This window comes from Tamandua tetradactyla, chromosome 8 (genome assembly GCF_023851605.1).
Source record: "Tamandua tetradactyla isolate mTamTet1 chromosome 8, mTamTet1.pri, whole genome shotgun sequence".
NCBI classification, from domain to species: Eukaryota; Metazoa; Chordata; class Mammalia; order Pilosa; family Myrmecophagidae; genus Tamandua; species Tamandua tetradactyla.
This window is the reverse complement of record NC_135334.1, coordinates 40,687,665-40,714,778: the sequence shown is the minus strand read 5'-3', so window position 1 is coordinate 40,714,778 and position 27,114 is coordinate 40,687,665. Positions and strand designations below refer to the sequence as shown.

The window sequence follows — 27,114 nt, the reverse complement described above, 5'->3', positions numbered from 1 at the left end:
ACAAAACAATTAGAAATCATTCCATTCTACATGTACAATCAGTAATTCTTAATAACATCACATAGTTGCATATTCATCATTTCTTAGTACATTTGCATCGATTTAGAAAAAGAAATAAAAAGACAACAGAATAAGAATTAAAACAATAATAGAAAGAAAAAAAAAAAAACAAAAAACCTATACCTCACATGCAGCTTCATTCAGTGTTTTAACATAATTGCATTACAATTGGGTAGTATTCTGCTGTCCATTTCTGAGTTTTTATATCCAGTCCCGTTGTAAAATCTGTATCCCTTCAGCTCCAATTACCCCTTCTCTCTCTTTTTTTTTTTAATTAACGGAAAAAAGGAAATTAACCCAACATTTAGAAATCATACCATTCTACATATGCAATCAGTAATTCTTAACATCATCACATAGATGCATGATCATCATTACTTAGTACATTTGCATCGGTTTAGAAGAACTAGCAACATAACCGAAAAAGATATAGAATGTTAATATATAGAAAAAAATAAAAGTAATAATAGTAAAATAAAACAAAACAAAACAAAACAAAACAAAAACCTATAGCTCAGATGCAGCTTCATTCAGTGTTTTAACATGATTACTTTACAATTAGGTATTATTGTGCTGTCCATTTTTGAGTTTTTGTATCTAGTCCTGTTACACCGTCTGTATCCCTTCAACTCCAATTGCCCATTATCTTACCCTGTTTCTACCTCCTGCTGGACTCTGTTACCAATGACATATTCCAAATTTATTCTCGAATGTCTGTTCACATCAGTGGGACCATACAGTATTTGTCCTTTAGTTTTTGACTAGACTCACTCAGTATAATGTTCTCTAGGTCCATCTATGTTATTACATGCTTCATAAGTTTATCCTGTCTTAAAGCTGCATAGTATTCCATCGTATGTATATACCACAGTTTGTTTAGCCACTCTTCTGTTGATGGAGATTTCGGCTGTTTGCATCTCTTTGCAATTGTAAATAACGCTGCTATAAACATTGGTGTGCAAATGTCCGTTTGTGTCTTTGCCCTTAAGTCCTTTGAGTAGATTCCCAGCAATGGTATTGCTGGGTCATATGGCAATTCTATATTCAGCTTTTTGAGGAACTGCCAAACTGCCTTCCACAGTGGTTGCACCATTTGACATTCCCACCAACAGTGGATAAGTGTGCCTCTTTCTCCGCATCCTCTCCAGCACTTGTCATTTTCTGTTTTGTTGATAATGGCCATTCTGGTGGGTGTGAGATGATATCTCATTGTGGTTTTGATTTGCATTTCTCTAATGGCCAGGGACATTGAGCATCTCTTCATGTGCCTTTTGGCCATTTGTATTTCCTCTTCTGATAGGTGTCTGTTCAAGTCTTTTTCCCATTTTGTAATTGGGTTGGCTGTCTTTTTGTTGTTGAGATGAACAATCTCTTTATAAATTCTGGATACTAGACCTTTATCTGATATATCATTTCCAAATATTGTCTCCCATTGTGAAGGCTGTCTTTCTACTTTCTTGATGAAGTTTTTTGATGCACAAAAGTGTTTAATTTTGAGGAGCTCCCATTTATTTATTTCCTTCTTCAGTGCTCTTGCTTTAGGTTTAAGGTCCATAAAACCGCCTCCAGTTGTAAGATCCATAAGATATCTCCCAACATTTTCCTCTAACTGTTTTATGGTCTTAGACCTAATGTTTAGATCTTTGATCCATTTTGAGTTAACTTTTGTATAGGGTGTGAGAGATGGGTCTTCTTTCATTCTTTTGCATATGGATATCCAGTTCTCTAGGCACCATTTATTGAAGAGACTGTTCTGTCCCAGGTGAGTTGGCTTGACTGCCTTATCAAAGATCAAATGTCTATAGATGAGAGGGTCTATATCTGAGCACTCTATTCGATTCCATTGGTCGATATATCTATCTTTATGCCAATACCATGCTGTTTTGACCACTGTGGCTTCATAATATGCCTTAAAGTCAGGCAGCGCGAGACCTCCAGCTTCGTTTTTTTTTCCTCAAGATGTTTTTAGCAATTCGGGGCACCCTGCCCTTCCAGATAAATTTGCTTATTGGTTTTTCTATTTCTGAAAAATAAGTTGTTGGGATTTTGATTGGTATTGCATTGAATCTGTAAATCAATTTAGGTAGGATTGACATCTTAACTATATTTAGTCTTCCAATCCATGAACATGGTATGCCCTTCCATCTATTTAGGTCTTCTGTGATTTCTTTTAACAGTTTTTTGTAGTTTTCTTTATATAGGTTTTTTGTCTCTTTAGTTAAATTTATTCCTAGGTATTTTATTCTTTGAGTTGCGATTGTAAATGGGATTGTTTCTTGATTTCCCCCTCAGCTTGTTCATTGCTAGTGTATAGGAATGCTACAGATTTTTGAATGTTGATCTTGTAACCTGCTACTTTGCTGTACTCATTTATTAGCTCTAGTAGTTTTGTTGTGGATTTTTCCTGGTTTTCGACGTATAGTATCATATCGTCTGCAAACAGTGATAGTTTTACTTCTTCCTTTCCAATTTTGATGCCTTGTATTTCTTTTTCTTGTCTAATTGCTCTGGCTAGAACCTCCAACACAATGTTGAATAATAGTGGTGATAGTGGACATCCTTGTCTTGTTCCTGATCTTAGGGGGAAAGTTTTCGATTTTTCCCCATTGAGGATGATATTAGCTGTGGGTTTTTCATATATTCCCTCTATCATTTTAAGGAAGTTCCCTTGTATTCCTATCCTTTGAAGTGTTTTCAACAGGAAAGGATGTTGAATCTTGTCAAAATGCCTTCTCTGCATCAATTGAGATGATCATGTGATTTTTCTGCTTTGATTTGTTGATATGGTGTATTACATTAATTGATTTTCTTATGTTGAACCATCCTTGCATACCTGGGATGAATCCTACTAGGTCATGATGTATAATTCTTTTAATGTGTTGTTGGATACGATTTGCTAGAATTTTATTGAGGATTTTTGCATCTATATTCATTAGAGAGATTGGCCTGTAGTTTTCTTTTTTTGTAATATCTTTTCCTGGTTTTGGTATGAGGGTGATGTTCGCTTCATAGAATGAATTAGGTAGTTTTCCCTCCAATTCGATTTTTTTGAAGAGTTTGAGGAGAATTGGTACTAATTCTTTCTGGAACGTTTGGTAGAATTCACATGTGAAGCCATCTGGTCCTGGATTTTTCTTTTTAGGAAGCTTTTGAATGACTAATTCAATTTCTTTACTTGTGATTGGTTTGTTGAGGTCATCTATTTCTTCTTGAGTCAAAGTTGGTTGTTCATGTCTTTCCAGGAACCCGTCCATTTCATCTAAATTGTTGTATTTATTAGCGTAAAGTTGTTCATAGTATCCTGTTATTACCTCCTTTATTTCTGTGAGGTCAGTAGTTATGTCTCCTCTTCCGTTTCTGATCTTATTTATTTGCATCCTCTCCTTCTTTTTGTCAATCTTGATAAGGGCCCATCAATCTTATTGATTTTCTCATAGAACAACTTCTGGTCTTATTGATTTTCTCTATTTTTTTCATGTTTTCAATTTCATTTATTTCTGCTCTGATCTTTGTTATTTCTTTCCTTTTGCTTGCTTTGGGATTAGTTTGCTGTTCTTTCTCCAGTTCTTCCAAGTGAACAGTTAATTCCTGCATTTTTGCCTTTTCTTCTTTTCTGATATAGGCATTTAGGGCAATAAATTTCCCTCTTAGCACTGCCTTTGCTGCGTCCCATAAGTTTTGATATGTTGTGTTTTCATTTTCATTCACCTCGAGGTATTTACTAATTTCTCTTGCAATTTCTTCTTTGACCCACTGGTTGTTTAAGAGTGTGTTGTTGAGCCTCCACGTAATTGTGAATTTTCTGGCACTCCACCTTTTATTGATTTCCAACTTCATTCCTTTATGATCCAAGAAAGTGTTGTGTATGATTTCAATCTTTTTAAATTTGTTAAGACTTGCTTTGTGACCCAGCATATGGTCTATCTTTGAGAATGATCCTTGAGCACTTGAGAAAAAGGTGTATCCTGCTGTTGTGGGGTGTAATGTCCTATAAATGTCTGTTAAGTCTAGCTCATTTATAGTAATATTCAGATTCTCTATTTCTTTATTGGTCCTCTGTCTAGATGTTCTGTCCATTGATGAGAGTGGGGAATTGAAGCCTCCAACTATTATGGTATTTGTGTCTATTTCCCTTTTCAGTGTTTGCAGTGTATTCCTCACATATTTTGGGGCATTCTGGTTCAGTGCGTAAATATTTATGATTGTTATGTCTTCTTGTCTAATTGTTCCTTTTATTAGTAGATAGTGTCCTTCTTTGTCTCTTTTAACTGTTTTACCTTTGAAGTCTAATTTGTTGGATATTAGTATAGCCACTCCTGCTCTTTTCTGGTTGTTATTTGCATGAAATATCTTTTCCCAACCTTTCACTTTCAACCTATGTTTATCTTTGGGTCTAAGATGTGTTTCCTGTAGACAGCATATAGAAGGATCCTGTTTTTTAATCCATTCTGCCAATCTATGTCTTTTGATTGGGGAATTCAGTCCATTAGCATTTAGTGTTATTACTGTTTGGATAATATTTTCCTCTACCATTTTGCCTTTTGTATTATATATATCATATCTGACTTTCCTTCTTTCTACACTCTTCTCCATACCTCTCTCTTCTGTCTTTTCGGTTCTGACTCTAGTGCTCCCATTAGTATTTCTTGCAGAGCTGGTCTCTTGGTCACAAATTCTCTCAGTGACTTTTTGTCTGAGAATGTTTTAATTTCTCCCTCATTTTTGAAGGACAATTTTGCTGGATATAGGAGTCTTGGTTGGCAGTTTTTCTCTTTTAGTAATTTAAATATATCATCCCACTGTCTTCTAGCCTCCATGGTTTCTGCTGAGAAATCTACACATAGTCTTATTGGGTTTCCCTTGTATGTGATGGGTTGTTTTTCTCTTGCTGCTTTCAAGATCCTCTCTTTCTCTTTGACCTCTGACATTCTAACTAGTAAGTGTCTTGGAGAACGCCTATTTGGGTCTAATCTCTTTGGGGTGCGCTGCACTTCTTGGATCTGTAATTTTAGGTCTTTCATAAGAGTTGGGAAATTTTCAGTGATAATTTGTTCCATTAGTTTTTCTCCTCCTTTTCCCTTCTCTTCTCCTTCTGGGACACCCACAACACGTATATTTGTGCGCTTCATATTGTCCTTGAGTTCCCTGATACCCTGTTCAAATTTTTCCATTCTTTTCCCGATAGTTTCTGTTTGTTTTTGGAATTCAGATGTTCCATCCTCCAAATCACTAATTCTATCTTCTGTCTCTTTGAATCTATCATTGTAGGTATCCATTGTTTTTTCTATCTTTTCTACTTTGTCCTTCACTTCCGTAAGTTCTGTGATTTGTTTTTTCAGTTTTTCTATTTCTTCTTTATGTTCAGCCCATGTCTTCTTCATGTCCTCCCTCAATTTATCGATTTCGTTTTTGAAGAGGTTTTCCATTTCTGTTCGTATATTCAGCATTAGTTGTCTCAGCTCCTGTATCTCATTTGAACTATTGGTTTGTTCCTTTGACTGGGCCATATTTTCAGTTATTTGAGCGTGATCCGTTATCTTCTGTTGGCGTTTGCGCATTTAGACAGATTTCCCTGGGTATTGGATCCAAAAGTTTGGGAGATTTTTCTGTGAAATCTCTGGGTTCTGTTTTTCTTATCCTGCCCAGTAGGTAGCGCTCGTGGCACACGTTTTTCTGTGGGTCCCACCAGTAAAAGGTGCTGTGGGACCTTTAACTTTGCAAAACTCTCGCCGTCCGGGAGGTTCGCTAGCCAGAGCGGCTTGGAAGAGTGCGAGCCGGCCCGGGGTCCGAACGCGGGAAGGGTTGTTGGCCGCCGCAGCCCAGGAAAGCGCCCGTCCGAATTTCCTAGTCGGCCCGGGGCGATAAGCGTGGCGGGAGGGCGCCAGCGGCAGCGGCCCACCCGGGAGAGTGCACGTTCCCGGGGAGTCACAGGTTTGGAAGGGGCCTCCCCCACCCGTCACCGTTCTCCGCGGCCTGGGGGTTTCCGATCCAATTCTCTCAGTTGGTCTGGGGGGCCGCGCGTGGTGTGGGCACCAGCCGCCGCGGTTTCAGGGGACCGCCTCTCCAATTCTCCCAGCCGGCCCGGGAAGGGGGAAGGGAGTGACTCCGGCCGCTTGCCGCCCTCCCGGTTAAGCCCGCGCGCCTCGGCGATCTCACCCGAGCGGCTTCTCTCAGCCAGCCAGCCGTTCCAGGATGGGGTACGCTGTCTTTTTTATTTCTGTTGTGGCTTTGGGAGCTGTTCTGTATCGTTTCTACTCCCCTAGTAGCTGTCCTGGAGAAGAAACTAAGATCCGCAGGTCTTACTAAGCCGCCATCTTCTCCGGAAGTCCGCAGGCAAGTGTTCTTGCCTGCTGAGCCACCGTGGCCTGCCCTCACCATCACCTTTAAGTCATATATCTTAGGAACTTAGAATTTTTTAATCTAGTTGCTTGTTTTTAAAAAAAATTTTTTTAATTGAGCCATCTTTATAATTAAAGTTAGAAACAAATCATTAGCTTTCAGTTGTTGGAGTTCTGTCTTCCTCCTGGGGCCCAAAGAGATAGTGAATAGTACCAAGAAAAGTGACTGATTTATATGTGTTAAACAAGTTTGCTTCCCATTCACCTTTCAGTAAACTTGGGATGTGTATAGCAAATTTCATTTCTGGACATGGTTAGCATTGTGTATATCCAAAACTGAAGCAGCAGGTGGAGGGGGGGTGCCCCCACTATGGCCTCTGTGGGCATAGAGAGCACTCCAGTTTTATGTGTCTGCATTTCCTAAGAGGATGTTGTGTAAGTGTGTGTGTGTGTGTGTGTGTGTGTGTGTGTGTGTGTGAGTGTGTGTGAGAGAGATCAAAGCAGACCTTTGACAGTACAGTAGCAAATTGGTCCGTTCTTGGTACAAATAAAACTGGCCTAGAATTAGAGCTTTGGGTCTCATAGAACTTTGTTGAGTACTGGCTGAGCATCACCCATGAAATTGGCTTAAGAATACGAATATAGAAAGAAAGAATTTGTTCCATTTTTGTATAGGAGTCATACTTAATCTCTGGTCTGATGTGGGAACTAAGTGGTATAGTTGTAAAAAGCAATGGCTCAGGGATTAGGCTGTTTGGGTTTAGGTATTATCTCTGACACTAACTAGGTTTTGTGATCTTACACCTGACTTAACCAGATCTTTATACCAGACTTAACCATTCGGTGCCTTAATTTTTTCATTAAAATGGAGAGAATACCACTGACTACATCATTGGTTGGTATAAGGATTAAATGCAGTAATGTACGTAATATACTTAGAACAGTGATTTGCACACAATAAGTAATCGATTTATCTTAGTCCACAGATGGACGGATTTTAGGCATGTGTTCAAACTCTTTTTCCAATTGATACTTGTCTTTCCTAAACCCTGGTGTGGGAGTGAGAAGGGAAGTGCAATGGGGTGAGGAGAAAATATGCTTGAATTTAGGAATTTATTCTAAGCCTCTCTTTTCATTGTTCTTACCTTCCAAAAGCAGTTATCTCACTTCTTTATCTCATAAAAATAGAAAAATCTTGTTAGACATACTATATTCTTTAGTTATATCTCTGATAAGTTGTTTTCTCATTCCGTAACTTTGAAATGGTATCTTGTCCCTCTTTTTTCCTGAGAAATTTGCCTTCCACCAGCTTTATTTCCAGCTTCCACACCTGCCTCAATATTACATGGCTGTTAGACTCAGTTTAGAAGAGAGCCCTACCTCCTAGCAATTTCTGGACTGTTAAATAAGCTCTTTTTTTGAACTATAGTTTTCTCTGTTATAGTTTTCTTGGTGTAATCCAGTTATATACATAAAGGAAATAAGTGGAACTTGGCAATGTTAGCAAAGTGTGCTGTATTAAATAGAATGCTTAGGATATTTAAGGTTTTCTAAAAACACTTGCATATATTCCTTATTAAAGAAAGTTCAAGTCCCGTGGAAGGTATTGTCACCAAACTGATTTGGGGGTAGTCCTTGAGCCACAGCACTTCTGTGCCTTGAATTAACAGTAATAATAACTATTTTGGTCATGACTTTCAAAAGAATTTTTGAAAATCTGACTTTTAAAAAAACAATGTGTCTTTGGGATGTCAGTTTTATTTGATAGTGTTTTTCTTTTTAGTGGAGAAGAACGGGTATATTGATTTACCTTTCTTCTCTGAACAAATGCTTTAATCTGTTTTACTGAACTGTTTCATGTCAAAGTGTCTTTTATTTTTAAATTAGCATCCCGCCCCCCCTTTTTTTAGCTGCACCAAATGAAAACCAAACATGATTTTTTTTCTGTATTATAGGTCCACTTCCTGATGGATGGGAACAAGCCATGACTCAGGATGGAGAAATTTACTATATAAACCATAAGAACAAGACCACCTCTTGGCTAGACCCAAGGCTTGACCCTCGTTTTGGTAAAGGTTCATCTCAAAACCCTTTTAGATCTTTTTGATTACTATTTTTTTGTATATGAAATTGGGAAGGTACATTTTAATAAAATTGCATTGCTTCTTAGTATTAAAAATTACTTTGACCATCTAACTTTTCCCAGTACTATTTTTCTACTTCTCACTTTAAACTTGAGAAATTCAGATTTAAATCAGTGTTTTAATCTAGGCCCCTTGGGATGAGGGTGGAGGAATGTTGTTGTGGCTAACTAACCAGAATCATCACTGTTCCTTTCACATTTGGGGAAGATACCCTGATCTTGTTTAAAATGATCTTTTGAGCCTCAATAATAATCAAGCTGTCATGCTACATCTAAAACCTGGGATACCGGCTTTTGTCTGTGACCCGTGTCTGCTTATGCTTTACTTTGTGAGCAGTGAGTACCATCCCGTGTCTGGTTCTTTAGTGTTTCCCATTGGGTGGGGGTGGGGGACTGCTTTACCCTGGAGAGGGTCCATGGCAAGTAGTTTTCCCTTTTCTCCCTTCTTTTGGCTATTTTTTGTTTTGTTTTAAAGTAAAAATTTTCTTTGTTTATTTTTTATCTAGGAAACAAAAAAGGAAAGCCATATTCCCCTCCAAATCATATGGCTAAATCACCATTTGCACAAAGGAAACTCTCCCCTCCAAATGTGCAGGTTTTGATAAGGGTATACATCTTCTTTGGTGCCTTTTTTTTTTTCTCACTGTTTTCAGTTTCTTTAGTTGGGTTTCTGAGGTATTTTTCCAAAGCCATGGAAAAATGAATCTGAAAAGAAGCAGATTATTGTGGTTTTGAAGCTTTCGTCTTGGACTGGATGCAGCTAAATGAAAACAGTGTGCAGATCACTGAGTAGGTCAGACTGAGGGGATGCGGAGCCTTTGAAGCTTTACAGGGGTTGACCTAACAACAACTGCTGGGCCCTTACGGGAAAGAGGAATTAACTATGTGATTGCCATCAAAACATAACCCAGGAGAGAGGTGGGGTTGAAAAAGAAAAACTACCCAGAGCTGGTGAGGAAAAATAATTTCCTTGATGGTTGACAGGGACATTTGTGAACAATTCTTCTATGTCTTTATGTATACCTTAAAAAAACAACTAGGATTTGGGTTTGCCCCAAACTGACTGACTCGTCAGCTTTCTGGTCTGATTTAAACCCCCCTATTCAAGTAAAGTCAAAGTTGGAGTCAGGACAGAGATCATTTTGACAGATAATCCAGTTTGACTTAAATATTGTCCTTTTGAGCTTCAGACCTGTTTGGGTGCTGAAAAAGTAATATGTCATGCTAATAATTTGCAACATCAGATTATATTTAATACTTGAAATACTTGAGTAACCCCTTTGTGGTTGAAACAGGAAACCAAGTAAGATAGAGAATTTAATAAAGGTTTCCACTTGTAGGGACTGGAAAGATAACAGCCATGTTTCCTTAGAACATCTTTAATGAAAATAATTTAACTTGTCCATGTTTGGAAAATTTAAAAATGTGTTGCTATGCCTGTCCTCTTCCCCCAAGCCTAATATGATGAAGATGATGATCAACTAACTAACTGCAGGGGGTCAGGAATTAGAACACAGTTTTATTTTTTTTTTTTAAGGAAATGTTTTCAGTTAAAACAGTGAAATAAAGCAACTTGTAGATCCATTGATTAGAAACACAGTCTGGTCTTTTGTTTTAGGGGAGAAAAGTACTGAAAAACAAACTCCCCACATCTAACATATGTATACACAGGCATACAATTAGATGTGCCCAAAAAAGTTTCATAAAATTCTCTTATTGTCCTTAGTTTCTCACTTTGGGCCCACTGTATATGTATATTCCAGACAGGCTTGACAACATGCCAAAGCTTTTTATTTTGTGGCCCGACTTTTAATCTGTTCCAGATCTTTTCAGTCAGAGAGCTCAAGTGTAACTGTGAAGGGGGACAGGAAAGAAAAAAAAAGTGTGGGTTTTTCTGATCTAGAGTGACAGCAAATGGAGACAAGCTGTTAGGTGCTGAATTTGAAAGGAGTTTTCGTTGAAATTCAAGGTTCTATATAATGGAATGCATTTTATCTCAAACTCTCCCCATTTCTGATCCTTTGAGCCAAGCAAACAAACAAAAACAAATGATAGGTTGTTGCTTTCCTATGATTCCAAAATCCATATTAAAGTATTTATCAATTCTTAGCTTGAGTCCAGCAGGCCATGTCTTTTGGCACTTTGAAATAGAAGATACGCTTCCATAAAACAATTTTATTGGTCACCTCCTTCAAACATCATCCCCTTTTATAATTCTATTCTTTATCAGGTGCCTTAGATTGTTCACACATCCCATTTGAAGTTAATAAGTTATCCATATAATTTTAGAAAATTAAGTAGTGATTTGTTGTGGATTGGTTCTTGTTTATCTGGTGTTCTTGTTTTTTAAAACATTAATATTGTTTTAGGGAATTTACTAGTAATTTGTAACATCATGAAATGGCATCTAATGGCAGTAAGGATTCACTGATATTTTTTGAGCTTTGAAAAATTGAGTTTTTTTTTTAAATGGAGGGTTTTTTTTGTTAGTAACTATTTATTTTGATATAATTTCAGACTTACAGAAAAGTTGCAATGTAGTACAAAGAATTCTCATATGTTCTTCATACAGATTCCCCAAATGTTAACACACACATATATATATGCATTTTTCTGAGCTGAGAGTAAGTTACATATAAAGCTGCCCCTTTACCCCTACATACTCCAGGGGATATTTCCTAAAAACAAAGACTTTTTTTTAACATTAGTAGACATTCTAACTTAACATTTCCTCAAAACTTGTCAAAATTAGGAAATTAAACAGTGATTTGGTACTATCATCTGATCTCAGACCATGTTCATATTCTGGAGGTTTTTTTTTGTTTGTTTAGTTGTTTTTTTAAAGAATACTGGGAATGTATTTTCCCCATGATATTTATGAAAATGGATCCATGAGTATTATGCAGGCCACTAAGCTATTTCCAATAAACACTTTTAGAGATTCTTTTTCTCCTGGCGTTTTTTTTTTTTTTACACAGTAAACATGAAGGGTCTCAAAGTAAACACTTCCTTGTACATTGCAGATTTATTGTGCGATATAGTATGGTCATATGAGTATTTTCCAATGAAAGCCCTAATAGACTCAAAATGAAATTACAGTTACAGTTCTTGAAATGAAAAATCTATGCCAAAACTGCAACAATAAGTGAAATGATCTTTTATGTAATGCTAATGCCTTTATTGTTTATATATAAAGAATGTATTAAATAGTGTTAGCAATCTTTGCTTCTAAAAATAAGTGCCAGTGGTACCCCTGGGATAAAAATATGTATTGCTTAAACAAAAGTATTGAAGCCAAAGATTTGAGGAAAAAGTTAATATTTTTGGAGTCTTAAAGGAAGTAATGAACAATCAAGTATGACAAAAACATAATATCCTGTAAGAACTTATTACAATTCTGCACATGGAAACCCAAAAGGTAATTAAAACTCAGATGTTAATTTTAGTTCTTTATTTGAATTTTCCAAAACTTGCTATCAGCGCACACACACACAATGTATATGTGTAGTATGATTTTTTAAAAATTATAAACAATAAATAAAATAATGTGTATGTAACTTTTTAAAATAAGGGCCCAAAGCCAAAGTTAAGTATTTTGCATTAATAGCTACAGATCTACTAAAAATTTTAAATGTTCAGACATTTACATTTTCATTAACCTTTTTCCTTTAAGATTCAATATTTCTGTTACTTATTATAATTAATATTTTTCTTTTGATGAAAGGGTACTTAATAACCAACTAAATACCTTAGAATCTGTCTTATTAATGATGGGAGAAACGACTAAAGACTGTAGAAATTAAATCTGCAATTCTATTCATATGGAGTCTTGGGTAGAAAGTATGTCAACATCTAATCATGTAAATTTTATTGAAAAGTTTCTTTATATCTGTGCATTAAAAACAAGGCATTATTTTCTTCCCCTCTTTTAAATCTTCCCTGGTGAGCTTCAAGTGTTTTTGGTTGTGGACTATATTATTAACTGCTTAGTTAGGGAGAAAAAATGTCATTCAGTGTGTTCTAGGTAAGAACTGTTGCAAATTGAAAAATCATGAACTAGTAAACCTTACAAAATATGTCCCTGAAAAGGACCTTATAATTCCTCTAATATGCATTTCTCAACGGAGGCAAGGCTAGTTTTTTGGACCCTGCGGGTCATTCAAGTTCCTGGTCCTTGCCAAGTAAATACGAATTGCACCCAGTCATTCTGACTCCTGAGACCATAAACACACATTTCCAATAAAAACAAATACTAGAAGTGGGGAATATTACCCAAAATCTGAGCCCCTCTGAGACCTAGTGAAATTGTCATCTACCCAAGATTATATAGTTAAGTGACAGGACTAGAATCTGAACTTGATCTTTTGACACTTAGCATTTTTAAGAAATTTAGGTTGCATACACTTAATTTTCCAGAAGCATGCCTACGACATGGACATTTTAGAGGGAGGAAGAAATGGTAGATAATCCTCTTGTATCCTGTGGCTTATCTTGAGGAAATTACCCAGAGGTAATGTGTTTCCAGTGACAGTAGAGAATAAAGAGATCGCAGATTGAAACAGATTTTGAAGCCATCTAGTTGAGCTTTCTACATAATACAGGCCTCACCTCTATCATATTCTTAAGAAATTGCCTTCCAATCTCAGCTTTGATCTATCTTGCAACCAACTATGCTACAAGACAATCCATTCTGTTGGCAGGAAGTTCTAATGACCATAGAGTTTGCGTCCCTTTATTCAGAATTTTACCTCCCTTCAAATTTGGGAATATGTCTGTAAACTCAGAAGGGTTTTAACTGTGGTTTTTCCAGCTTTTGTGTGTGTGTGTGTGCGTGTGTGTGATTTGGAGTTTTGGGTTCTTTCCCAATTCACTCCCTTTTCATTTTACCGGTTCCCTTTCAGTAGGATACTCTTAGGGTGTTTTATGTGTGCATTAACCAGCGAGGGGAATAGTTACGGCACTGCTCTGACCTGGCATATACAGTCCTCCAAAGATCCTTGTCCTCTTTGTCTGCTCAGCTGATACTTTGGGTGCACTGGACAGTTCCCGTTTCAACCTCCTAACTTTTCCTCATGCTGTTCTCTTTACCTGAAATATCCTTCCTGTCACTGTCTTCTTGTTGGATCTTTCAGTCCCTTTCTCAAGTGTACTTTTTATAAATCACTCATCCATTTTTCCCCAAGCAGGCATCACCTCTTTTCATTTTCATCATACTTAGTTTATGAAATTTCATTTACTTTTCCTTTAATTACAGATTTGATTAACTTTTCTTTGAAGTTCTTTGAATGCTTTCATGGCCTATATATTACTCATTTTTCAAATCTACAGTAGAGGCTAGCACCTTTTCTAATTTCAAATGGAGATGATCACTATCAGGAGAAAAACCTACTCAGGAGAATCAAGAGACCCAAGTTTGTACGATATCAGCATTGCAACCAACTAGTCCACAAAGATACTTAACTTCATTTGACCTAATATGACTCATCTGTAATGCCAGTGTATTAGACTGGATGCTCTAAGAATAGTTCCAGTTCTTCATTAATTTAAGTACAAATACACTAGATTATGAAACCTTTGGTGACTGCTTTGGACCCTTGCTTAATTATTCTAAGGTTCCTCTTCATAGACTTATTGGTTTGAGTGCATCGAGGTTTCTGAGGTACTCTTGATCTTGATTTAAATGGTGGAATAAATGGTATTTATTCCACCATTTAAATTTAGTTTTTGGTTCAGTAGTCATAGCGGGGAGTTAGTTTTGAAAAGGAGACGGGGAAATCTCTCAACTTCCAATCTAAAGATAAGCCTTATCTCATGATGAGTATGCCCAGGCGTACAGACATGGTGGGGGATGGGAAGAACTGGGTGGAATAGTTAAGCTTTGTCCATACTCTCAAACTCTTGTAAGGATACAGGAATTTAAACATCCTTGTATTAACAGGTACAATCTTAACTGCCTTAAAAGTGTTACATCTTTGGTATGCTTTATTTCTAAACTTTAAAACTCCCATAAAGTTATAGTTTATATCAATCATGGTAAGCAGATACATGTTAATGAAGTAAAATTAGTATGTAATTCCTACTTGAGGGATGTTTTAATAATTCAAATGATTTAATAATTCAAATGATTATATAATGAAGAAATATTTTTTCTTTGTTTACATGAGTTATTCATACTGAATTTGGTGATTAAATTTCACCAAAGTCAATGAATGATAATTTAAAATAATGGTTTATTTGTGTTATTAAAACCCCTAATATCAAACAGCAATTTTTTTTCTTAAACTTTATTTTGAGATAATTCACTTATAAGACAGCTGCAAATAGTACAAAACCCATGCAGAGAATGCTAACATTAGTTAATTTTTAAAAGAAAACTGTTTCAAGTTATATTTGTACAAACTCTGCATTAACAGCAAGTATCATAAAATGTACTAAAGAAGGAAACCATTTGGTGTTGTCACTTTTTGTGCCAAGCCAGAGATTCAGATACAAGAAACAGAAAAAGATTATTGAATTCTAAAGAGAAATGTCAAATTTCTGTTGAAATAAATTAGAATCATTTAGAAAGAGGTTGGTTCATACTTTTTGTTTTCTTTCATACTCATTTTGTTCTGCTACCTTTGCTGCAGAGGTCATTTTAGAATTCATTTTGGAGTTGATGTTTCAGCTGGGAGGTTCTCTGTGTATTATTAATCACATCCTGATAGTTAGGGGTAGAAACTGTTTCGATGTTTACTTTTTCATTCAACAAATGTTTGAGTGCCTGTTATGTGCCAGGCACTATGCTAACTACTGGGGGTGGGGGGTGGGGGGAAGGGAATAAGCTACCAAACAAGTAAATAAATTCAAAATGTGTTAAGTACTATGAAGAGAGAAAAAGTAAGGTGCTATGAAAGGGAAGAAAAAGAACAAGGTAGCCTACTTGAGCTTGGGTGATCAGGGAAGGATTTTCTTAAGAAGAACACTGAAAGATGGGAAGCAGCCAGTCAGGCTCCAGACTATAAAAGAACCAATTTTTGTACTCCTTAGTAAAAACTAAAAACCGTGCATCTCTTCTAAATCATAAATTCTCTTGATGAAAGAGCTTAATAGTAATAAATTATTTGAAATTAGAAATAAAACTATTAATAGGCCTGTTTACCCATTAATTTAACATGAATTCATAGCAGGTATATTTAAAAATGTAATACAGCTCTTAAGAGTAATAGTCTTGTTATTTGACTTGCTTTTCCAAACTAGTTGTTAAACCTTATTTTCCTAGTAGGGGAGAAAACCGTGGTTGTCTCTGGAGACAGAGAGAACCGAAAGCTAGTTAGAATACTTTCTCCCTTCTTCTCACCTCATTTAGCAACTCCTGTGTCCTGACTCAAACTGCTTAATGAGGTGATGAGAAAATGTTCTGTTGGATTTTTTTTTTTAACTCCATCCACAGTTGTATTGTTTGAGAAAATATCATAATGAATTTTCATGCTGAGCTTTGATGAAAGGTTGAGGAGGAAGGAAATGGATTGACCTAAGCAGTGGTATTTATCACATTTATTTTTGAACGGTTTAAAGATTTAAATACTCTAACCCAGTCTTGGGGAATTACTTTGCCTGTGACATGATCTAGAGTTAATCCTTAGGATAGGTGAACTGTAACACATACTGGTCATTAGAAATATGCAATTTAAAACTGCCATGAGATACCACTTTACACCCAGTAGGATGGCTGAAATAAGGAGACAGTATTGGTGAGAATGTGGAGAAATTGAAACGCTCATGAATTGATGGTGGAATCAAAAAATGATGCAGCCACTTTGGAAAACAGTTCAACAGTTAGCAAAAAGTTCAATAGAATTACCATATGACCCATTGATTCCTAGATGTATACCCAAGAGAATTAAAAAGATGTCCACACAGAACCTGTGCACAAATGTGCATGGCAGCCTGATTCATAATAGCCACAAGGTGGAAACCAACTGAATGTTTGTCAATTGATGAATGGAAAAACAAAATGTGATAAATCCATACAATGAAGTCCTGATGCTTATTACAGCATGAATGAACCTTGAAAACATTATGCTACAAAAGGCCACATATTAATTCCATTTATATTAAATGTGCAGACTAGGTAAATCCATAGAGACAGAAAGTAGATTAGTGGTTGCCAGAGCCTGGGGGTGGGGGGTGGGAGGTCTCATGGGAAATGTGATGGTTGAGGAGAATGTTATTTTGGGGGTGATGAAAAATGTTCTGATATTAGTAGTGGTGATGGTACAATGTTCTCACACTATCACAACTAAAAACTATTGAATTATATGCATTAAAAGTGAATTTTGTGCTATGTTCTCAATAAAGCTGTTATTAAAAAAAAATCATTCCTGGGTATGGAATTGTCAGCTAGGTGCCTAACTTAGTTAAGTATTAGGAAATCTCTTTTGCATGTTGATAGCGAGAATAGTCACTGGTTTCAGACCCTAGCCTTTTTTGTTTTTTCTCTCTCTCTCTCTCTCTCTCTCTCTCTCTCTCTCTCTCTCTCTCTCTCTCTCTCTCTCTCTCTCTCTCTCTCTCTCTCTCTCTCTCTCTCTCTCTCGCATGGGCAGGCACCGGAAATCACAGCCACCGTGGCCTGCCCAGACCCTAGCCTTTTGAGAGAGATTTTTGGTGTGGATCACAGTAGTTTTCACTGGGAAAAAAACTATCATTTTATGTTTAAGTACATAAATTATTATTGTGATTAGAAGCAACTTTTTTGTAGATCAATTTAATCCCCTAGGTCATGTGGTATAAACATTTGGCAGAGCTAATAATGGGGGTGGGGTGGGGTTCTGTTTTTATTATGTTAAGATCCACAGGTGGCCTCATTTAAGAAGTTTAAAAATAGTTTCTTTTAAAATTTACACTTAATAAGTCCTCTAGAATAGACTTTATTATCCCGAAGTTTATGGCTGAGTACTAAATCTGTAGTACTTTGTAATATTCTACGGTTTCAGGGTTACAAATCGTGTAAGCCTAAAAATTGTCCATGATTTGAAAATTCTGATGTTTAGAATGAAACTTGGGAAAGACCATCATGATAACTCCTTTTCTCTTTGAAAAGGTGGCCTCCTCTTTTCAGTTATTGCTGAGTAGTGGGTTTGCTAGCATAAAGTTGTTAAGACTGATTTCTTAAGTAAAACTTGAAACAGTTATTGTTTCATAGTCCAAGCAGCACAGACTCTGAATTTTTGAAATATAGCAAATGATAATTTTTAAAATTCTGACATTTTTGAGGAATTTCTTTTTACCTTTTAGAAATTTTATTAAACTGGAAACATTGGAATTACAGTAGTTGATCAAGGAAGGGAAGAAGTTGGTGATGCTATTCTTTCCTCTCTAGTTGCCCTGCCCCCTGTCCCCAGGAAACAAAGCCTGTTTTGTTTCTTGCCTACTTGTGAGGTCTTTGCTGCACCCCATGTGGGTGCACTGCTCTGAGATTTGTTGAAGTGCTTAAGATACACAAAAGGTAAAGAACAGGATGCTTCTGGAGATGAATAAACCCCAGCTTTGGAAGATAAACAAGGTTGGTTGAATTGGTTATTAAGTGAACTCATTATATGGAAACCTTGTAGCACAGCTAGTATCCATAGGTAAAAACATTTAGGTAAACAACCAAAAGTGCTCCCCATTATTATCCAGGCAGACTATTTCTACTGAAGATTTTGTGCAAATCTCTGTTTTCAGTAATTTTACAGACTGGTTCTTCCTCTTTTGATACTCTATTTTTCCTTTTCTGTGGTTTTGAATAGTCAGATAAGCTTAGATTTGAAAAAGACCTTTACCAACCAATTCAAGAACCTCTTCTATTTGTGATGACTAGTGTCTGAGCGTTATATTTGCTCTTTGCAGTTACCCATTACATGTGACAGTTTGAATTGGGAAATTCCTCTCAATATTGAGCTAAAATCAGACTCCTTCTAACTTCTGTCATTTGCTCACAAGTTTTACAGAATAAATCTTTAAATGGCAGGTCTACAACTATCTAAAGCAGCTGTTATGTAGTCTCAGAGTGCACTCCAATTTAAATGGCCCACAAATTATTTCCCATGTGTAATACCTTATGCCAGTCATTGTCCCTGTAACCCTTCTTTCTAATGAAAATTTCCTGAATGTGCTTTATTCTGATGAGTATGGGGTGCAGTAGGGACTACCTTTCTTGATCTGGAAACTGTTCATCATTTACTTCAACTTGTTTGTTTGCAGCAACACTCAACATGGACTCTTCTACCTTCAGATTGCCTCTTTGTTGTATTGGTTAAATTTTCGTTCTACCTAAATTCAATACCTTAGTTCAGTTAAAGGTATTCCCTTTCCCTATTTAACCTATAAACCTAAAACTATTTCAAAATAGGTAGATAGATGTCCTATTATAAACTCATCTTTTATCTTGGACTTTGTCTTAGTTAATGAGAACAAAAACCCTTTCCTGAGGTTAAGTTTAAAGTTAACCAGGGTCTGGAACATTTAAAAATTATTGTTTGTGTTAGGATCATTTGCTTTGCCTCGAATATGGCATTGTAGTGTAACAATTAGACTAATGAGTTGTAGAAGGATAAGAGGAGTTACTTTTGTTACCATTTTAACTTTACCATAAAATTTTTTTGTTATTAATATGTGTTACTTGTCTATTATGTGTTCAGGAGATTTTCACAAAGAAATTTAGGACCCAGTCTTTGCTTTGAAGAACTTATTTTCTTTTTGTAGAGAAAATTTTTATACAGGAAATATTAATCAACAGTGTAAGTAAAGAATCAACTGAGACATAAGTAAAAGATACCTAAAGTAACAGAGAAATATTTAAAATACTACATGATTTGGTATAAATCAGAGTAAACTAGGGAGGTAGGTAGTCTGGAAGAATCTGCATGATTTCTGATGAGGGAAAAAAGATAGGTGTTTTTTAACCAGGAGAGGGCACTAGCAAAGACATGGTAGAAATTATTGTAACCCTATATAAAGGACTGAGCAGACGTATCTTTTGCTGCATGGAACACACTGAGAAGTAAGTGATGAGACACATAAGACAGTAGTGGTAAGAGCTGTGTAAAATCAGTCCTAGGCCCTCCACTCACAAGCGAGATGAACCTTAGACCAATATTTAACTTGTTTGTAAAAGGGGGCTTCATGGAGCCTACCTCAAAGCTCTTGTGAGGATGAAATCAGTTAAAATATGAGCTCTCAGTAGGAAAGCCATGCTTATTATTATTATTTTGACTAGATAAAAGTGAGGCTGACTTTTGAGTAGTCAGTTCTGCTATAATATTCCTGCCAAAACTGTGCAAGAAAAGCCCACAGGGCTTACGGAAAAATTGTGTTTTGAGGGACATGACACTCAAAAAAACTTAAGTGACATATATTATATGTTAGTAACCTAATAAAAGTGGGACCACAATTTTACATGTTAAATCCTTAAGAAATACATAAATACTACAGGTTTTTTCCCTTGAAGATGACCCCAAGTTTGTATATAGAAGTGGACATCAGAAGGTTTGCAGTGTGTAAGCTGTTGTTAAGTGGTAGAAGGAGAGAGTTTTCCAAAATGTAGCAGAAAGTTAACACAAGAAGCGGATGGGTGTGGCTCTGGCTTATGATACACAAAGTGAAATGAGGCAGCAGGTATATGTTGAGGCACGAGTTTGTATGTTTTGTGTATTCTTAGGTAGCTGAGTTTTCTGCGTTCACCCAGTGTTTCTTACGTATGATATGGTGAAATCATTCATTACTCTTAAATTGTTACTTAGTATAATCACGTTGGAACAACTCCATGTTTTCAAAACAAATGTTATACTAGAAACAGAAAAGTCTGATTTAGAAGGCACGAGGTTCTGTTGTAGATAAAAATGGAGTGAGAAGATAAAATGGTCAAGAAAAGTCATTGGAAATGGGGGAAAATCTTTTAATTCCCTGACAGTTCTTTTACTACCTCTCATGGCATCACATTTTGTCTGTATTATAGTCAGCACCGGCTATTGTCATTAGTGATTATCCAATTCTAAGAAACTTGGTGGACCTCTTTATTTTCATTCAGTTCTGCCATTGTCCAATTTGTTTTCACAAGGAATATATAAACTTTATAATAACATACAATGTTATATTTGAAAATTTAATGTGAAAAGCTCAAAAAATACTCTGTTTTTTAAAAGATGAAATATTTAATGGTGTATAGCTCTAGAATCTGATTTGAAATGAATCATATTTTATAGTTCCATCACTCCTTGGCTTCCTAATTAGGCTATTTTCTAGCAGTTTTGTTTTTATTTTTAAGAATTTAATTGCTTGGAACTGAAAACATTTTTCCCAGTTGTTGTTTGCACCAATTTAACTTATGCTTTTGAATCTGACATAGCAATGTATAAAACATTTCTGTGGGGAAATATGATTAGTGCTTCTTCCATAATGTCAGTAAAGGTTTCACCAGACAAGAAGGATGTTCTTAGATCAATCTTTCTTTTTGATCTCCATCACGTATCTTTTCCCATATAGATCTTATAGGAAAGACAGACACATGCATCTCTTTGTGAATCAGGAATACTTGGAAACTGGGTAGCATGGCAAAATGGGAGGAGGGGAGTTGTCTTTAGAAGAAGAGGGAAGTATGGGAATTCAAGTCAGGATGTATCTGTAGAGGTGGGAGTGGAATAAAGTATACCTGTCATTTCACATTCTCTCCTGGAATTAGGAAATAAATTTAGGTTTTTCTATGAAAAGCACAACTCCATGATTTGGAAAGGAAACCAAACCTGGGGCGAAAGAACTCTAGTGTTTGCCTTCTGCCCATGGGGTACTGTGTAAGGCCATTCAAGAGTGAGGTAAATTAAGCGAGTGTACTCCAGAGAAAGGTCCCTTGATGTGGAAACCTGCTGAAAATCTTTAAGGTTTAGAAGGAACTATTCTAAAGGAGAGACGAGACTAACATTTATGGAGCACCTACTGTAGTCCAGGCCTATAGTCAACACTTTACATAAATTACTCAATCCCCACAAGGATGCAGAAATTAAGATGTTACTATCCCAAGGTTCAAATGAGAAAAATGAGAATTAGATGAATTACCCAATTGGTGGTCGCAACACTAATTCAGATATGTCTAACTCTAAAGGGCATGCTTTTTTGTGTGCTGTACTATGATGCTCATTGATTTGGATCTAATGGTGCTGATAATGTAATCAACAGATACAAGCAACTTTATTAAATGAGGTTATTAGTGCCTGGCAAATCTTGGACTCTCAAAAACTATTGGTTTTGGCTCTCTGCTCCTTCACGCTAGACAGATAGCCTCTTCTCTCTGTGCAGTGCCAGCAGCATCTCTGAGGCATAATGGTGATGGTTGGAATAAACAGATTTGGCTGTAATTGGGTACCTGGTCACCAGGACTGCTGTTAACTCCAGCAAAGAGCAGGTTGTTACCATCAAGGACCCCTTCACTGACCTCAACCACAGGGTCTAGTGTATTCCACTCACGGCAAGTTCGCAGGCACCATCAAGGTTGAGAATGGGAAGCTTGTCATCAATGAGATGCCCGTTACTATCTGCCAGGAGTGAGATACCATCAACATCAAATGGGGTGAAAATGGTGCTGAATATGTTGTGGAGTCCACTGGTGTCTTCACAATCATGGTGTAGGTTGGGGCTCACTTGAAAGGGGGCGCCAAGAGAGTCATCATCTCTGCCCCTTCGGCAGATGCACTGTGTTTGTGATGGGCATGAAGCATGAGAGGTATAACAACTCAAGATCATCAGCAATGCTTCCTGCACCACCAACTGCCTGGCCCCCCTGGTTAAGATCATCCATGACAACTTTGGCATCGTGGAGGGACTCGTGGTCACTATCCACCCCATCACTGCTATCCAAAACAGAAAATGTGACAGACAGTCCTTGGGCTGCCCTGAGCATCATCCCTGCATCTGCTGGCACTGTCACCATGGTGGTCAAGGTCATCCTGGAGCTTAATGGGAAGCTCACTGGCGTGGCCTTCCGTGTCCCATCCCCAATGTGTTCACTGTGGATCTGACCTGCCAACTGTAGAAAGCAGCCAAGTACAATGACATCAAGAAGGTGGTGAAGCTGGTGTTGAGGGCCTCCAAAGGGCATTCTGGGCTACACTGAGGACCAGGTTATCCCCTGTGACTTTAACAGTGATACCCATTCTTCTCCTTGCTGCCCTCAGTGACCACTTCCTCAAGCACATTTCCTGGTATGACAGTGAATTTGTCTACAGCAACAGTGGTGGACCTTATGGTCTACATGGCCTTCAAGGAGTAAGAGCCCCTGGACCACCAGATTCTGTGACAGTTGAGAGGACGATAGAGACCGTCTGTTGCTGGGGAGTCCTGGCCCCACTCGATCCCCCAGTATTGAGAATCGCCCTTCCTCCACAGCTTCCATCCCAGACCCCAGAAGAAGAGGAGGGCTTGAGAGCCCTACCTTTTCAAGTACTATCAATAAAGTAAACCCAGCTGAAAAAAAATTGTTGGCTTTTCTCATGTTTAGTCCCCGATAAAATATTAAACCATACACCATAAGTATGACAGTTTTAGCTATTTTCTCTTTATGAAGACTTTTTATAAATAAGTACTCTATTTGACCATATAAGAAGTTATAAGACTTTTTGAGCAGTGGCTCAGTTTTTGGCTTCTCTGCTCTGACATACAAATTCTTTTTTTTAATATATTTTTATTGAGATATCTTCACACACAGTCCATCAGAAGTATACAATCAGTGGCTCACAATATCATCACATAGTTGTGTATTTATCAACATGATCATTTCTAGAAGATTTGCATCATTCCAAAAAAAAAAAGAAATAACTCATATTCCATACCCCTTACCACTTCCTCTCACTGAACACTAGTAATTCAATCTACCCAATTTTTTTACCCCTTATTCCCCCCCTCCCCATTATTTATCTTTTGTCCCCATTTTTTACTCCTCTGTCCATACCCTGGATAAAAGGAGCATCAGATAAAAGGTTTTCACAATTACACAGTCACATTGTAAACACTATATAGTTATACAGTCATCTTCAAGAATCAAGGCTACAGGAAGATAGTTCAACAGTTTCAGGTACTTCCCTCTAGCCACTCCACTACAACATATTCTAAAAAGGGATATTTATATAATGCATAAGAATAACCTCCAGGATAACTTCTCGGCTCTGAAATCTCTCAGCTACTGAAACTTTATTTTGTCTCATTCTCTCTTGCCACTTTTGGTCAAGAAGGATTTCTCAATCTGATGATACGGGATTCCAGCTCATCCCAAGAGTCCTGTCTCACATTGCCAAGGAGATTTACACCCCTGGGAGTCTGACAGACAAACTATCAAAGCAAGATAACCAGAAAAATATAATTGGGATCATAAATTAAAAATATCTAGTGGGTCAGAAAATAAAATTACACAAAGCGAGTGAGGGCAGTGCGAGGGGCCTGTCAAGTTTAGGAGCAATTCCGCGCCTGGTGATATGAGGAGCGAGAGTGAAGAATAAGGAAGGTATGCAGAAGCAGACTCCACGGTGGAAGCCAGGCACATGGTTGACCTGGTCCAGGCTTAGCGCAGACCCAAGGAGTAACCACATGTCCAGCCACAAAGTCTCATGTTTTCAATAATTTTATCATACAGACCTTAATTTTAACCTTAATGCAATTAAATTAGAACCCCAAAATAAAAATTTAACTTTAAAAATATATATAGCTTGTCTTACCAGTTATTAAAAATATAAAGACTATACTTAAAACTCTGATACCAGTACAAGAACAGTTAGATGAATGAAGAAAGTAGATAATCGAGAAACAACCTAACTATGGAAATTTAATCTATGATAGAGATGACTGGGGGAAAGATAAATTTTTACAATAGTGATGTTGGGACTAATGGATAGTCATAAAAAAATTCAGTCCATTCATGCTGTATACCAGCATAAATTCCAAATGAGGCAGGGTAACGGTGGCTCAGTGGCAGAACTCTTGCCTGCCATGCTAGTGACCTGGGTTCAGTTCCTGGTGTCTGCCCATGTAATTAAAAACAAAACAAAACTAAACTAAAACCATGTATTAAAAAAAAAAAATTTGGAGTGAAGAAACTTGAATTTCAAAAGCGACTGATAAATTTGACTACTTAAAATATATTCTTCTATGGCCAGGAAAAAAAAAAAGCAAAGTAAAAAGACAAATTGACGGAAATTTTTTGTAATATATTACAAACGGATTTCCTATCCCTAATATATAGAGTATCTAAAATAGAGATGGTAAAGACCAGTAACCCTATAGAAGGAGAAAAGAATTAGGAACCAGTTCATATAAAAAATACAAATGACCCTTTAAAATATGTAAATTGCTTGCACTCTTAAGAGATAGCAAAACAAAACTATACTGATACCATTTCTCATTTTTTAGACTGACCAAAATCCAAAAGTTTGACTTTAAAAAAAAAAAAATAGGTTAAATTTTTTAATGCAGTGTTAATGAGCTGTATTCACACGATACAATCCATCCAAAGAATACAATCAGTGGTTCATGGTATCATCTCATAGGTTGATAATTTATCATTCACAACCATGAAACATTTTAGAGCATTTTCATGACTACAGAAAAATAAAAATAAGAAAAACCTAAACATCCCATACCCCTTTCCCCTTCTTTTTTTAAAAAAGCAGTTTTATTCTCAAATTTAACTCTGATTTTGCTCCTTATAGTTAGTTCATATTAGTGAGACCATACAATATTTGTCCTTTTATTTCCAGCTAAACTCACTCAACACAATGTCCTCAAGGTTCATTCACATTGTTGCATGCATCACGACTTCACTCCTTCCTGCAACTGCAGCCTTATTCCATCATATGTTTATACCACACTTCACCCTTCTCCATTGACAGTTGTGAATAATGCCATCATAACATCGGTGTGCAAATGTCTAATCATGTCCCTGCTTTCAGTTCTTCCGAGTATATAACTAGTAACAGGATTGGTGGCTCATGTGGCAATTTCATACTTAGCTTCCTGAAGAACTGACACACTGCCCTCCTGAGTGGCTGCACAATGCTATTTCCCCACCAACAGTGAATTAGTATACCTCTTTGTCTACATCTTCTCCAGCCCTTACAGTTTTCTGTTTAATATTTTTAAAGCAGTTTTATTCACTGACACCATACAGTCCATCCTAAGTGTGCAATCACTGGCTTCTAGTATAATCACGTAGTTATCTAATCACCACCATAATCTATGTGAGTACATTCTCATTTCTTGCAAAAAAGAATAAAACAATCCCATATATATATATATATAAATGATTGTGATAGGGTCCCCACTTCTATGGCACTCAGCTAGTAGAGGATACAAATTTACAAACAATTAAAATGAGGTGAGAAATGTCAATAGGTATGTAAAAAGTCCCAAAACAATGTCGGAGGGGAAGAAGGTTCTTATATGAATGCTTCTTGGGAAAGGCTTGGTCTCTTGGAGAGCTCAGTCTCTTGAGAAGAGTGGGCATTTACTGAGCAGCCTCTATGCTACAGTTAGGGGCATGTTAAAAACAGCACAAGGAATCTACTGATTTTTTAATGTGCCAGTAAGTTACAATATTTAGAATTTTTGTATCTAGTTACATGAAAGAGATTGGTCTGTAATTTTCCTTTCTTCTAATGCCCTTGTAAGAAGAATTAGGAAGTATTTCCTTCATTGCTGTTCTTTGGGAGAGGTTGCATAAGATTGCTGTTTCTTCCTTGAATGTTTATGAAGCCATTTGGGCCTGGGTTTTTCTCTGGTCAGCATATATTAAACATTTACTAGAAATAAAACCTTAAGTTTGAACTGAAAAAGTCGAATATATGTCTGAATGGCTAATATATCATTCTTAACATTTTCACATAAAATTTCCATCTCCTCACTTAAGGTTCTGCAGTCCATGATTTGATCACTTTATGTCAGCGACTGAATTTTTCTGGTATAATGTAAAGAATCCAGTCAATTTATCATCAAATAAAATAAAATAATTGACTACCTGGCGTAGTTTGCTGGGGATACAATGATAGTGAGTAGGACAAGACCTTGCCGTTCAGAAGCATGTAGACTTACTTGATTTTAGGGGTGGGCATCAGATCATTTTAACCTACTTGCTTTATTAGAGGTATATATATATATATATTTTTTTTTTTTTGGCATGGGCAGGCAACGGGAATTGAACCTGGGTCTTCAGCGTGGCAGGCAAGAATTCTGCCATTGAGCCACCATCGTACCACCCTATATTTTTATTTTAGATAAATTAAGGATTGTTTTGATGGGTTTTACTGCTGAGAATGCTTTGACTCCATTCCTTTTGAGGGTGTATTTTTAATTAAATATATGCACTTTTGTAATAAGTAATGTATTCACATAGTTCAAATTACAAGAGTTTTCAGCTCATTTCTTCAATTATCTGGTTTCCCAGTCCCAGAACCAACAGATGTTAGTTGCTTCATGGCTCTTCTTCAGTTCATATTCACTACATATGCAATACATATTTCCCTTGTTTTACCCTTGCATTTTAGCACTTTGCTTTTTTCGCTTAATATGTCTTAGAAG

The 27,114-nt window shown here is 36.7% G+C and overlaps 1 protein-coding gene across 9 annotated transcripts in view; it reads left to right on the top strand.

Moving 5' to 3' along the window:
- The window catches only part of YAP1 (Yes1 associated transcriptional regulator), a 144,426-nt gene that overhangs the window by 87,201 nt on the left and 30,111 nt on the right, over window positions 1-27,114 (top strand). For 4 of the 9 annotated variants that reach the window (XM_077113144.1, XM_077113145.1, XM_077113146.1 and 1 more), the window contains exon 4: window positions 8,354-8,467. The exons of 4 other annotated variants lie outside the window; for them this stretch is intronic. In XM_077113144.1, coding sequence (XP_076969259.1) covers window positions 8,354-8,467 — 114 coding nt within the window. Of the gene's footprint in view, window positions 1-8,353; window positions 8,474-27,114 lie in introns of all 9 variants that reach the window. One more of the 9 variants, XM_077113143.1, reaches the window with a different exon arrangement.